At 39.4% G+C, this 13,834-nt stretch overlaps 1 protein-coding gene across 1 annotated transcript in view; it reads right to left on the bottom strand.

The window, feature by feature from the left end:
* Positions 1–772: 772 nt before the first annotated feature.
* The window catches only part of ABLIM3 (actin binding LIM protein family member 3), a 419,647-nt gene continuing 406,585 nt past the window's right edge, over positions 773–13,834 (bottom strand). Inside the window, exon 22 of the mRNA XM_077472736.1 lies at positions 773–11,647. Within this exon, the coding sequence (XP_077328862.1) occupies positions 11,534–11,647 (114 nt within the window). The 3' untranslated portion in view covers positions 773–11,533. The remainder of the gene's footprint in view (positions 11,648–13,834) is intronic.

Below are 13,834 nucleotides of genomic sequence, written 5' to 3' on the forward strand. Positions count from 1 at the left end.
ATCTACAACTCGTGATACATTAGTGTGATGGTTAGCGGAAAGAATGCTCCTTACACTTGTGGACATTGGGAATAATTACCCCCTTACAAATAGCTAAAAGGGTAAATGGTGTGAATGGGAACTTATCTGAAGAGCACTGGAGGAACCCTGATTGAGAAACCTGCCCTGATAGAGCTACTGCCCATCCAGTATTTGCATCCTCATCATACAGAGAATGTTGCTATCACTGCTAAAGCCTAGTACACGCTATCCAATTTTTTTTCATTCAACCCAAATAAGGAGCTCAAGAGGAGAGCCTGTACTAACTATTTGATGTTAGTGCAGACATCTCCCTGCTGAGCTATAGTGTTCTGACAGGGGGACGGCTGCCTCCCCCCCACCACCAGAACCGGTAAGTGTTCTCTCCCATTGGGATTCAGCTGACCTTTTTCAGTCATGCCCCCAGGTGACTTCTGTTGAACCGGCTGCTGTACACATGGGCCAAATGTCGGGCCGTTTCTATTGAACTGGCCAATACCGCCTGACATTCATCCTGCCCTGGCTTAAGGCGTAGGATAGCTATATGTTATTATAGCAAAGGGTAAGTTTGAAAATGACCAGATAGGGCACTGTATTATGTCTGTTCCACTTTGAATGAATTATCAGCTCTGAATGGATTCACCCTTCCTCCAGGCTCCATTCACATTTGGTGTTTTGGGATCTTGAGCAGAATCCCAAGACTCCAAATGTGAACGAAGCCTTAACATTTATGTAAAAGACATACAAAGGCAGCTTGAGAGAGGCAACTGTGTTTTAATAGTTAACATATCTGAAATACAAATCCAAGGCAAACAGAGATAAGAAATGTTGCAGAGAGAATATCTTTTACAGTTTCTGAGGGTTTTGTCCAAGCTGTGTTCTTGCCTCAGGTACTTTTGGAAAAAAATGTAGGAAAAGCCAATGAAACGTGCTGTTTTAGTGGCTCACTGGGACCTCTTTAGTGTGCTGTGTCTTTTGGAGTGATGTCACGGCAGGTTCTCAACAGACAACAGATTCTCAGACCAACCTTTAGATTGCTATGATTAATTCCTGCACTTCACCAGTAATACATTTGGTTCAGGACATTACAGAAACATTCCACTAATTACTTTATCAGAAATACAATATATGTAGAGAATCAATAACTATTTGGTGACAAAATGTATTTCTTATGGCGTCCCTTGGGCTTTTACTGCTGAGCACATTTGCAACAATTTTAATTTGTTTTCCTTTGTATGGCAACAGCTACCCATGATATGAATGAACCCATATGGTCTAAACCTGGAAAAAGTTATTTAGTGAATGAACTTCACTAGAAGGGTCTGGACACATGAACACAAGGGCAATTTACTAAAGTAAAGTGGAGTGAGTCTATGTTTCCATCAAACCAATCTTATGCAGCACATATGTTTAAAAAGACAATGCCCCCTTTCCCATCCAGGGCAAAGTGATAGTGTCTCTGTAAACCCTTGTTACTGACTTTGCCAATGTTCCTTTGACACTCTTACCTCTGCTGCAGCCAGCACCATCCCTAGTGTCTGCTGGCGTCAGAAGCTAAAGTGATGCCGCTCCCTCTGTTATAGGACAGTTCAAAGGCCTAGAGCAGTCTTTCTCAACGTTTTCAACACAGAGGAACCCTTGAAATAGTCTTGGGGAACCCCTGCTAAAAAATTGAAATCTACAATTCATGATACATTATTGTGATGATCATTGGGAAGAATGGTCCTTACACTTGTGGTCATTGGGAAGAATGGTCCTTACACTTGTGGTCACTGGGAAGAATTACCTCCTTACAGATAGCTAAAAAGATCAATGGGATCTTGGGAACAGTGGGAACTTATCTGAGAGTCAGAAATTGCTCAATGCTGAAGGAACCCCTAGCAACCTCTGGAGGAACCCTGGTTGAGAATTACTGGCCTGGAAATTGGCTAATAAACCCGAGCACTGTCACAGGGGAGGGAGTCACATGCTCCCCCATACCCAGAAGAACCAGGTATTGTCACCAGCTGTAATTGAAGAAGAGTGGCAAGGGAGTGTTGGCAAGTTAAGTATCTGGATTTGGGGAGAGAACATTTATAAAGACAATAAATGGTCAAATTGATAATGTCTCTTTAAAGCATAGTAGAGGTTTGCTTCACTTTAGTACCTTAGCCCCAAAATGTATAAAGGTGTTTTGCTGCTAATGTGTATATTTATTGTTGATCCAAATTGGGTATTTAACAGCTTTTCATTTTAAAACCAGATCCTGCTTTGTAACTGAATAAAGTTCTCTTTTGACTATAGAAAAAAACAACACTTTAGAAACTGATACATATAACTTTAGCAATCCAAGGCTACCATTACTTTTATAAAAACAATTACTAACATACTTTACCATCCAACATTTTAAGGGCTGGTGTACACATGCATTTCTTTACATCAGAACTGCTTTTTTTTGTTTTTTTTGTTACCAATACAATTTAATGGGAATGCAAAAGCAGCTTAAAACAGTTCAGAGGCAGCTCAGAAGGAATACAGGCTGAATGCACCGAAAAACATGTTGCACTTGCCTTAAAATCTAAAACCGCGACAATTTATAGCTCTGCCTATTTCAACAAGTACCCCCCATTGCCAACCACATTTTAACAAACCAAATCCTTTACTGGTAAACTCCGCTTTTAATGCTCTGACTTTCTGGATGTTTTTTTTTTTCAATGGTAACATCTGTGAGCACTGAAATATTGTCACAGGATATTATCTACAATTTATTGCATGTGCCTGGACTATGTCTACATGAATTGTATCACTTGTCAATTGTTATTGCTGTATGTAATACATTATTATTTAACTTGACAGAAGGGCATTTTAGACATATTAGTGTGCTAGCGTCCATTTGGAAAACCTATAGCAACAGTAATAGTACTTTTACCACTGCAGTCTACTTTGAACTCTGTAAAAGGATAATATTATACAAAGGGTTTTTGCACTAATGTACAGTATGTATATGCTATATTGTAAAATTCAGGTATAGTAGTCGGAAAAAGCCAAAGAAAAAATCCCAGAAGAAAAATTTGTTTCATAAAGTTTTCAGCCTGTAACAGATAAGGAAATCTGTATAGGATACAGTAACAGCCCATAAGTCAGAGCAGATTCATGTATATAGAATCCTTGCCTCCACCACTTTCTTTGATAAGAGGAATTTGCTCTTAGCTAATGTGATGAGTTTTCAAACTTTTATTACAGCTTACGGTCAGAAGAAAGACTGGCAAGGTTATCAAAACTGGAGTTATGCTTTAAAATGTGTTTCCACCTTTGCAGCCACATTTATAAACCTGTATGTTTGTTATGTATTCCCATTCACATAACATACCTAAAAATAAATAAAAACTTTATTTTTTTACCTTTTTAGTTGTTCCTTTTAGTTGTTCACCCCAAAGCTCAAACACACATGCTTGTGTGTGTATATAATAAACATTTTAAAATTTATAGAAACATGGAATGTGCCAGTAGAGCAGAGGTTGATGTCCGTAGGACAGTGGATGGTGTCAGTCAGTAGAGCAGTGGAAGTGTCAGTAGGACAGTGGATGGTGTCAGTCAGTAGAGCAGTGGAAGTGTCAGTAGGACAGTGGATGGTGTCAGTCAGTAGAGCAGTGAAAGTGTCAGTAGGATAGTGGATGGTGTCAGTCAGTAGAGCAGTGAAAGTGTCATTAGGACAGTGGATGGTGTCAGTCAGTAGAGCAGTGGAAGTGTCAATAGGACAGTGGATGGTGTCAGTCAGTAGAGCAGTGGAAGTGTCAATAGGACAGTGGATGGTGTCAGTCAGTAGAGCACTGGAAGTGTCAGTAGGACAGTGGATGGTGTCAGTAGAGAAGTGGACGGTGTCAGTAGAGCAGTGTATGGTGTCAGTAGGGCAGTGGCAGTGAATTTTGTCTGATTCCTGTGAATACAAGCCACATATGGCCAGCTTGCCCCTTAGTAGTTTATAACTGATAATAAAGATCTGCCAGCACACTACAGACAAGGTTAATTACAATTAACATAAGTCTCCAGCCTCTTTCTTAACATTACACAAAACATACGCTACATAACAACAAAGTTTTTAGGAAAGAGCAAGTAAAAAGGTAAGCAGGCATTTTTCCATTTTTTTTTTACAGTTATGATATGTGACTGAGAACACATTAAAAAATGTGAGATAGGTGTTATCCCAATTTGGCTGTAAAGTTGAAATACACAAGCCAAACTTTCAGGTTGGACAGTATAAGGACTAAAGTTAAAGCGCTTTTTTCCTCTTCTTGCTGAAATCATCAAAGATGATCGGGAACCATTCAAGCTAACTAACAGAGGAAGTTTCACAAGAGAATGCAAGAAATTAGAAGTGGAGTTTTACTCCAGTTTATTGATTTCCTGCATTGAATAATACACTAGATGGCACTACAAATAAAAAAACAAAAAACAAAATGAAAAACAACAAAAATTTGCCATCTAAAGGTGATATAATGTAAACATAAAACTTGGCTGCATTATCTGTACCACATGAAGAATTATGCTTATAGAGCACCAGCTAATCTAACATTTACGCTGTAATACATATTAAATATAGTAGGTTACATGAAAGGGGACATCCTTTAACCATTTTATGTGTGAGATCTGGCCCTGTAAATGCTACATGCAATGGAACACAACTCAGAAGAGAGTATTACATTGCAGAATAAGGAATTCTCCCATAGAAAGGTTTTGTCAATCCTGCTCAGGTTTTCTTTTTTTTTTTTTTTTAAAGATGCAGAACTTTTACTTTTTTTTTTTAAATATGTCTACAAGAGGCCTGCAAAATGAAATGTGCCAATGATGAGTGGGCTAATAATAGCTGCATCCTTCTATGTGTACCCTAAAGCCTCGTACACGCTTAGATTTTTGGACGAGCGAATGTCTGATTTTTGTGGCATGCTACTCTCATGTCAAAAGTGAAGAGGTTACTCACCATATATGAAAATTTTCATATGACAGAATACAACTTCAGTGACATAATGGGGTTAATTTACTAAAGGCAAATCCACTTTGCGCTACAAGTGCACTTGGAAGTGCAGTCACTTTAGATCTGAGGGGTAGAGCTGAAATGAGGGGAAGCTCTGCTGATTTTATCATCCTATCATGTACAAGCAAAACGCTGTTTTTTATTTTCCTTGCATGTCCCCCTCAGATCTACAGTGACTGCACTTCCAAGTGCACATGTAGTGCAAAGTGGATTTGCCTTTAGTAAATAAACCCCAATGTGTTGAATAGTTTTGTATGCATTCTTTTGTTTCTGAGCATGCTCTTATGATTTTTTTTTCGTATGAAAACCATACTAATGACACGAAAATTGGATGTTGAGTTCACATTCGACAAAAATGTTATAGTCTGCACATCCAGCTTTTGTCTGATGAAAAATTGTAATCGGCAGCACCATAATAACAATATGAAAATCGTCAGACAGCTCGTCGTACACATTTTTCTATCCAAATTTCGTATCGTGTGTACGGGCCTTAAGATGGCAGCTATCAATACTCATATACATTTTGCTAGATATAAGTGAAAGTGGTTCTTCAGTCATCTTCTAAAAAATTAAAAGTTAGCAGCTACAAAAACTGTAGCTGCTGACTTTTAATACACAGACGCTGGCTTGTCCCAAGATCCAGTGCGGTCATCACCTATCCAGTTTCTTCACTGGGCTTCGGTCTCTGGCACTGGCATACTAACTGTGGGCAGCCAGTTGTAACTACTTGTGGCCTCACATCTGAATGGTCCTGCAGCTTTCTGGGACCTGTGACGACTCCCAGAAGGCTGAGGGGGAAGCGGAGGGCTAAACCTCCGCTTGGATCGGCGATGTAACCAGAGGTGGTAGCGGGTACCTGTCAAAAAACCCCAAAAAATATGTGCCAAGGGGAGGGGGAGGAGGAAAGGAGTAATGCCATGTACACACGACCGGACTTTCCAGCAGACTAGGTCCAACGGTCTTCCCGATGGACTTTCGGTGGATTTTCCGAACGGACTTGGCCACACACAAGCACACCAAAGTCAGACGGATTCGACCGTGATGACGTACGACTGGACTGGAATAAGGAAGTTCATAACCAGTAGCCAATAGCTGCCCTAGCATCAGTTTTCGTCCGTCGGACTAGCATACAGACAAACGGATTTTTCCATCGGAAAGATTTGAAACATGTTCTAAATTTAAAGTCCATCTGATTTTTCGACAGCAAAGGTCCGTTGAAGCCCATACACAGTTAAATTGTCCAATGGATTCGTTCCGTCGGACATTTGCTTTCAAAAAGTCCAGCTGTGTGTACATGGCAATAACTTCCCCTTTTGGTTGAAATCCTGCTTTAAATACTCACTGTTCTGCAAACTCAGAAGTTAGCAGTGTCCATGAGCTGTAGAACACACAATTGTATACTATACATAGCAAGGTATGTGTACTGTGCAAGTGCTGATTACAACTGGGTGCTGACATTTTACCTAATTCACTGCAAGCAGCAAGTACAGGACCTGAAATCAATGGTCTTTCTCTTAATCACTTGTAACAAGAAGATGATAAGCTTTTTTCTGTTTTAAAGTAAAGCCGGCCATACATGGATCGAATGTCTGCCAGTTTAGCAGGAAACAGCCAAATTTCAATCCATTTATGGTTGTTCCCGTTCACGAGAAGTAGATCTATTAATTGACGTTTCATGAACGAGACTGCTGGAAAATTTCTGCTCAATTAGCGCATGAAGCCAATAGTCTGCAGTGCTTATCAGTGTATTCTGACAGTGGTGGAGTATTACTGTTGGAATACAAAGAGACAGAACCAAAAAAAAAAAAAAAGAATGAGACTTTAAATGAGGCTTATTGCTGCAAAAATTAGTATATGAAGTAACACTACTCACCATACAATCATTATCTTCCAGGTTGGTGCAGATTGTTATTAGATTATCTATCCTCTATGGGATTGCATTGTGATGACCTGACCTGCCTATGAGCTGACCCCCTGACTTGGTTTTGGGTTTCCTGCTCTGGGCCGGGCATGTGATGGGGACCCCCTCTCCCACTCCCTTCATCCTGAGCTAGTTTAGTTCTTTGGCTGATCTGTAAGTATTAGTATATCCAAACACTCCCTAAGACAACTTTTTTTTACCATTTAGAACGTATTCCCTCCCTCATTTTTTATGAAGGGTTTTTTATATTTATATAGGATTTTTCTGTACTTACAGTGAATACATTTTTGCATCCATACTTCTGATGAGTGAACATGATTCACGCAACGCGTAGAGTTTTTCCATTCGTGTGATGTAAGACAGTTCGACTTTTATACAGCATGTACTCAGTTATGAATAGGTATCATCATTGTATACAGTGTATGCGTTTATCGTATACTTTTTACCAAAATGTCAGCTTTTATATATGGTTATGTATGTTTTGAAAACATTATTACACATTTCTAGACTACGGAACTGCTTTTGATACAATAAAGTTTTTATCACATATTTACTTCATATACTCATTTTTGCAGCAATAATCCTAATTTAAAGTGACCATTCTTTTTCTTTGTTTCTATTTCATATAGCCAGGGATGGAGGTTTTTTACTGTGGACTGGTCAAGTCACACTTTTCTCCTTTTAGAATACAAAGGCACAGCCAGGAGGATTTCCCTATACATCTCAAAAGTGTGGATGGGAAATTAGCGCAGTTTTTTTTTTCATTCAGCCGCCCTGGCTGAAAAAAACAAAAAAAAAGAACGGTAATGTATGGCCAGTTTGTGACTCCACTTTTGTTGAGAAAAAAATCCAGAATAATTAAGTAAAATGTGAAGGTTTTTGCAAACACAGCTGTTAATTTGTATCTGTTTCAGTTCAGAATGCAGTACCAGACCACTGAGTGGAGGGGGGTCTGTCTTGCTCAATAAGACTTAGTGCTGGGATATGAATCTGGAACACTGCATCCCTAGACCCCCTGTACAGGTGACTGACCAAATAATAACCAAAGGTGTTCTATTTACCAAGTACAGAGCTGGGGATGCCTACAACCATACCTCAAATTCTGTTCAAACTTGTAGGAAAACAGTGTGCTAGTCACATGGATAGAGAAACACATTTCTAGGGGTGGTCTGCACATAACCTGGGGACCAAATAACCCATAATAAGTCTCCATTAACACTGGCTTAAAAATCGCTGCTTTTACTGACGTTTTATGTTTTGCCTGTAGAAGCAGCTCAGTTTTATCCTATGGGGTTGATTTACTCAAACTTGAGAGTACACAATCTGGTGCAGTTGTGCATGGCAGCCAATCAGCTTCTAACGTCAGCTTGTTCAATTCAGCTTTGACAAAAAAACCTGGAAGCTGATTGGTTTCTATGTAGAGCTGCACCAGATTTTGCACTCTCCAGTTTTAGTAAATCAACCCCTATGTGTCCATGCACATTAGGACTCTTAGAGGCATATTTTAAGCTCAACGTTTTGAGGCAGGAAAAAAAAACCCTTCTGGTTTGCATTTCTGATGGGAACTTTCTAGCAGAAAAAAAATTCAAAATTTTCCCAAACTCACTCTCTCACCAAAAAACGGGCATTTATGGGCATTTTTTTTCGGCCAAGGGAACAGATGTTTGTTTAAGCCCAGTGGGCATGGAGCCATGGTTGCTGGCATCATTGCAAGGAAGCAACATTTGAATTTTAGAAAACCATAGTGATCTTTAGGTTGAAACTTATATATATATATATATATATATATATATATATATATATATATATATATATATATATATATATATATATATATATATATATATATTGGAAATCCCTTAAGGCAAAACTTTCTAACTAAAGCCCTGGTAAAATGATCTGGTCACTCAGTTCATAGACATGAGATAATCATTGCATTTTCTGGTTGATATCAACAACTGTATGGCTTGCAGCAAACACCCCCTGGGTGTAGCCATTTTGGATAGGTATCTGAAGTATCCAGGCTAAGTGCAGGGTGGAAAGCATGGAGAGGGTGCACTTAAAATAAAAATAACTCCTACATCTACAGACTCTAATCTTGCTTTACTTTCGGTTCACACCGATGTGTTTTTAGTGCGTTTTGCAGAAAAACACAACAGTCCATTTAACATTTTTTCCTATAGGTCTAGTTCACATTGGTGTGTTTAGAGCCTGTGGGTTTTTTGGAAAGGGTCAAGGATATTTTTTTCCTGCAGCAGATTGCGTTTTGCATGTAATAGACCTCAATGGACTCACATCAAAAATGCAAGTGTTGTGTTTTTGATGCATTTTAGGTTTTGCATTTTTTTTTACTAATAAGAAAGTAGAGCTGCACAATTAATCGTTAAGAATCGTTTTTTTCCCCCCTGTTGCGATCTTGACAAAGTATTTCCCAGTTCTTTCTATGCAGAGAATTCTTTCTGCTCTGCTAAAGCTGACAGCCTCCAAAGAAAGGAAGAAAAAAACAAAAAACAGGCAGTCTGCCAACAATCACAACATTCTTCAGCAGTGGAACTTAAGAATAAACATTGTAATGATTTGGCCTTACGGCTGGATTCACACCTACGCATTTTTAGTGCTTTTTGCATTTTTCAGACTTGCACTACAGAACGTGTTCCATAGGAAACCATGTTAAATGGGCTGTAGTGCAAATCTGCAAAATGCAAAAAGCACCAAAAATGTATAGGTGTGAATCAGGTCTAAAATTAAAGGAATACTGTGTATATATATATATATATATATATATATATATATATATATATATATATATATATATATATATATATATTAGTAGAGACCCTAGAGAATAAAATGGTGGTTGTTGCAATATTTTATGTCACATTGTATTTGCGCAGCAGTCGTTCAAATGCAATTTTTGGGGAAAAAAATGACACTTTAATGAATAAAAAAAAAACTAACCAGTAAAGTTAGCCAAAATTTTTTTGTATAATGTGAAAGATTTTATGCTGCGAGAATAGTGATCTTTTTATTTTAAGCAAAAAAAATTGTGATTCTCATTTTGGACAGATTCGTGCAGCTCTATAACAAAGTATGACAGTTCTGTTCATGGAATGAGACTTTGATGTGACTTTACACTCTCTGGCACTTAAGTTTCATAAAAATCACACTCCATGAACTGAACTGTTATACTTTCCTATTGGCCAAAAAAACCCACAAAATGCATCAAAAAGGCATGTTCAAAAGGGAAAAATGCTCCGTAAAAATGCATCAACCGCAACATGCATAGATGTGAACCTAGCCTTAGGTGTTGTGCCTGATCCACACCTACGCATTTTTTGTGCTTTTTGCATTTTGCAGATCTGCACTACAGAACCTGTTCCATAGGAAACCATGTTAAATGGACTGTAGTGCAAATATGCAAAATGCAAAAAGCACTAAAAATGCATAGGTGTGAATCAGGCCTAAGACCTAAATCCAGCGTATTTTCCCTACCCAGAAAGCCCAGGTGCTGCATACAGCTTACCATAAACATAAATGGCCAGTGCACATGTAGACACAAGTATAGCTTATGGGCATATGCATATGTGCGTATATTACACTCATGTTTGAGATAGCATTTGTTTATACCCTTGTAAAACTGTGCACAGAAATTCATGTCAATGGATGTCTGTATGCAGCCCCTGGAGGTGAGCAGGAGAGCTACACTGGAATTTAAGTTGCAAGAGACACCAATGTGCCAGAGGCCTTTGGCTGGATTCACACCTACGCATTTTTAGTGCTTTTTGCGTTTTGCAGATTTGTACTACAGAATGTGTTCCATAGGAAACCATGGTGAATGGACTGTAGTGCAAATCTTTAAAATGCAAAAAGCACTAAAAAGGCCTAGGTGTGAATCCAGCCTTACAGACTTGCTTATTCCACCATAAAAAGGTTCTTGCTTCTTATAAGCAAACCAAAGAAATTTTAATTTGGAAAGGATGTGAGGACATAATAGATGCTGTAGGGCTGATTTACTGAACAGATAATGTATGATTTCACATAAAGGCAGTTTCAGTTCTGCTCCTAAAATTAGATCACCCCAATCTGTTACCCCATTTCACTTTGACGCAACCTGCAGTGACACCGCTGGGTCCTGCTAGACACACATGGCACATGTACAACCTATCCGCCAATTGGTCACCACAGGGGAATTCTGGGGAATCCATATGGCTCAATTTTGATAATGCAATTGTAGTAATGGTAAAGATGCAGGTTTACTGAAGTCTCGAAATTCTTCAAAACAGTGGCGCATAAAAAACAGCATTTAAAAAATATAACTGAGAGTTGAAAATATCTCTCTCCACCGAACAGCCTTGTCAGCCGGGAAAGGGAATGCAATACATTGCATAGAAGTAGGTCAGTGTCCCTTCCACTTCTGAAAAGCTTAAAACAAAAATTCTCGTGGAGATTTTCCTATAATACAATAAACATACTGTGTGTAATAGTTATACATAAGATCTACATATATATATATATATATTTATATAGAATATTTATAAATATATTTATAGAGGTGTACAGGTAGAGGCACGTGGTGGATAGAATTAGAAGAGCCTGGCTTGTTTTTTAAGCTCGTTTCTTTTCCATAGTGCCAGGCGGTCAAATTCGGCTATAGTCATTCCAAACACCTGATAAAACTCTTCAGCTGACAGATGGCGCTGTGAAAAGGTGAAACAAAACAGAGATAATGTTACAAGTGATAGAGAAATAAAAAAAAAAAAAAGATTTGCTACTTGTTACTGACAGTTCAGAATGACAATTAATTAGCTGACAAAAAAAAGCTTCTAACAATTCACTTTCAAAGAAGGGGGGGGGTATTTTTTGCGCTATAAACAAAAAAAGAGCGTAAATTGGAAAAAAAATATATTTTTTACTTTTTGTTATAATAAATATCCCCATTTTTTTTAAACGCATTTATTATCAGTTTAGGCCAATTTATATTCTTCTACATATTTTTGGTAAAAAAAAAAAAAAATCTCAATAAGCGTTTATTGATTGGTTTGCGCAAAAAAAGTTATAGCGTCTACAAATATGGGAAAGATTTATGGCATTTTTATTATTATTTTTTTTTTACTAGTAATGGCAGTGATCTGCATATTTTTTAGCGGTATTGCGACATTGCATGCGGACAGATCGGACACTTTTGACACATTTTTGGACCACTGACATTTATACAGGGATCAGTGCTATAAAAGTGCACTCGTTACTGTGTAAATGTCATTGGTAGGGAAGGGGTTAACGCTAGGGGGCAATCAAGGGGTTAAATGTGTACCCTCGTGAGTGTTTCTAACTGTATAAGATAGGACTGAGTAAGAGAAGAGACATTTTGCTGTTCCTACATAGTAGGAACAAACGGCATGTCTCCTCTCCTCTGATAGCACAGGGATTTGCTTGTGCATGCGACCGTCGGCCATGCGCATCCGGTCCCCCACTGTGTAGAGGGCAGGCGTGCCTTCTAGCGGCTCTTAAAAGAACCCTGTACCTGTATGGGGTTTCTCGCAGGGGAGCCATTCTGCCCCCGTATATGTACAGGAGCCGGGTGGGAACCGGTTGAAATCGCTTTGAAAGCACCGCAAAACAGGAGTGGTGCTTTAGTGCCAACGCGGCCGTGGCCCCAGTGTGAAAGGGGTCTAATTGCAGTTTTATAGAATGCTGTTGTAATAGGAAATAAATGGGACCCATAGGTGTTTTCACAGGGTGTGGCAGGTGTGCCTGGGAACACCCTATCACCCCATGTGGTGCAGATTCCCCCTGTTTAGACCTCTGATATTTCACCAAGGTCCCCTAACGGGGCTCCTAAAAAATTGAAAAAATTATAGAAACTAATGACACCGTTCACTGCCCTTCTGACACCAATCTCTGCCCTACTGACACCATCCACTGCTCTACTGGCACAGTCAGTATATATATATATATATATATATATATATATATATATACACACACGCATATCATATGTGTTTGAGATTTAGGCTACTTTCACACTGAGGTGCTTTACAGGCGCTACAGCACTACAACTAGCGCCTGTGTAGCGCCTGTAAAGAGCCTCTCCTGTGTCTCCAGTGTGAAAGCCCAAGGGCTTTCACACTGGAGCGGTGCGCTTGAAGGACGGTCTAAAAAGTCCTGCAAGCCGCATCTTTGCATCTTTGTATTCACAGCTCCTAAAGCACCCCTTCCCATTGAAAACAATGGGACAGCGCTGCAAACCCACTGGCAACGCGCCGCTGTAGCGATGCTTTTGCGGGAGGTTTTAGCTCCGCTAAAATGATGGTAAAGTGGTGCTTAAAATATCGCCGCTTTACCGCTGGCGCCCGCCCCAGTGTGAAAGTAGCCTAAAGGCGCACACACTAATGCCATAAGCTGTGCACACCTATGATGGGACCCATGCAGGGGACACCTCAACAGATGACCATTTACAGACTATGTTGGTACAGACTCTCCATCCCTTACATGGTGAAGGAGCTTCTGAAAAAAGTGCACTACTTTTATAAATCTTGTGTTCTAAAGGTGATGACGGCACACTACAGCAATTCCTGCACTTGTTTTTAGTTGGAAAATTCATTTTTAGACCTCTATCACGCTGGGGCCAGCTCGTTTTAGCGGCACTTTATTGTTGTTTAAGCGCTGCTTTTCAGCCGCCAGCAGGGCTCTTTTAAACCCCCAAAGAAGGGGTTAAAAATGCCCCTGTTGCGGGGCTTCCCAAGCACTTTTCAATCACTTTGGAAATGCTGCCCATTAATTTCAATGGGCAGGGGCGTTCTGGGAGCAGTACCACCCCAAAGATGATGCTTGCGGGACTTTTTCTAATGTCCAGCAAGCGCACTGCCCCAGTGTGAAAGCACTCA

The sequence above is a fragment of the Lithobates pipiens genome, unplaced genomic scaffold (assembly GCF_037356315.1).
Source record: "Lithobates pipiens isolate NorthernLeopardFrog02 unplaced genomic scaffold, aLitPip1_a1.2 Scaffold_8, whole genome shotgun sequence".
Classification (NCBI taxonomy): Eukaryota; Metazoa; Chordata; class Amphibia; order Anura; family Ranidae; genus Lithobates; species Lithobates pipiens.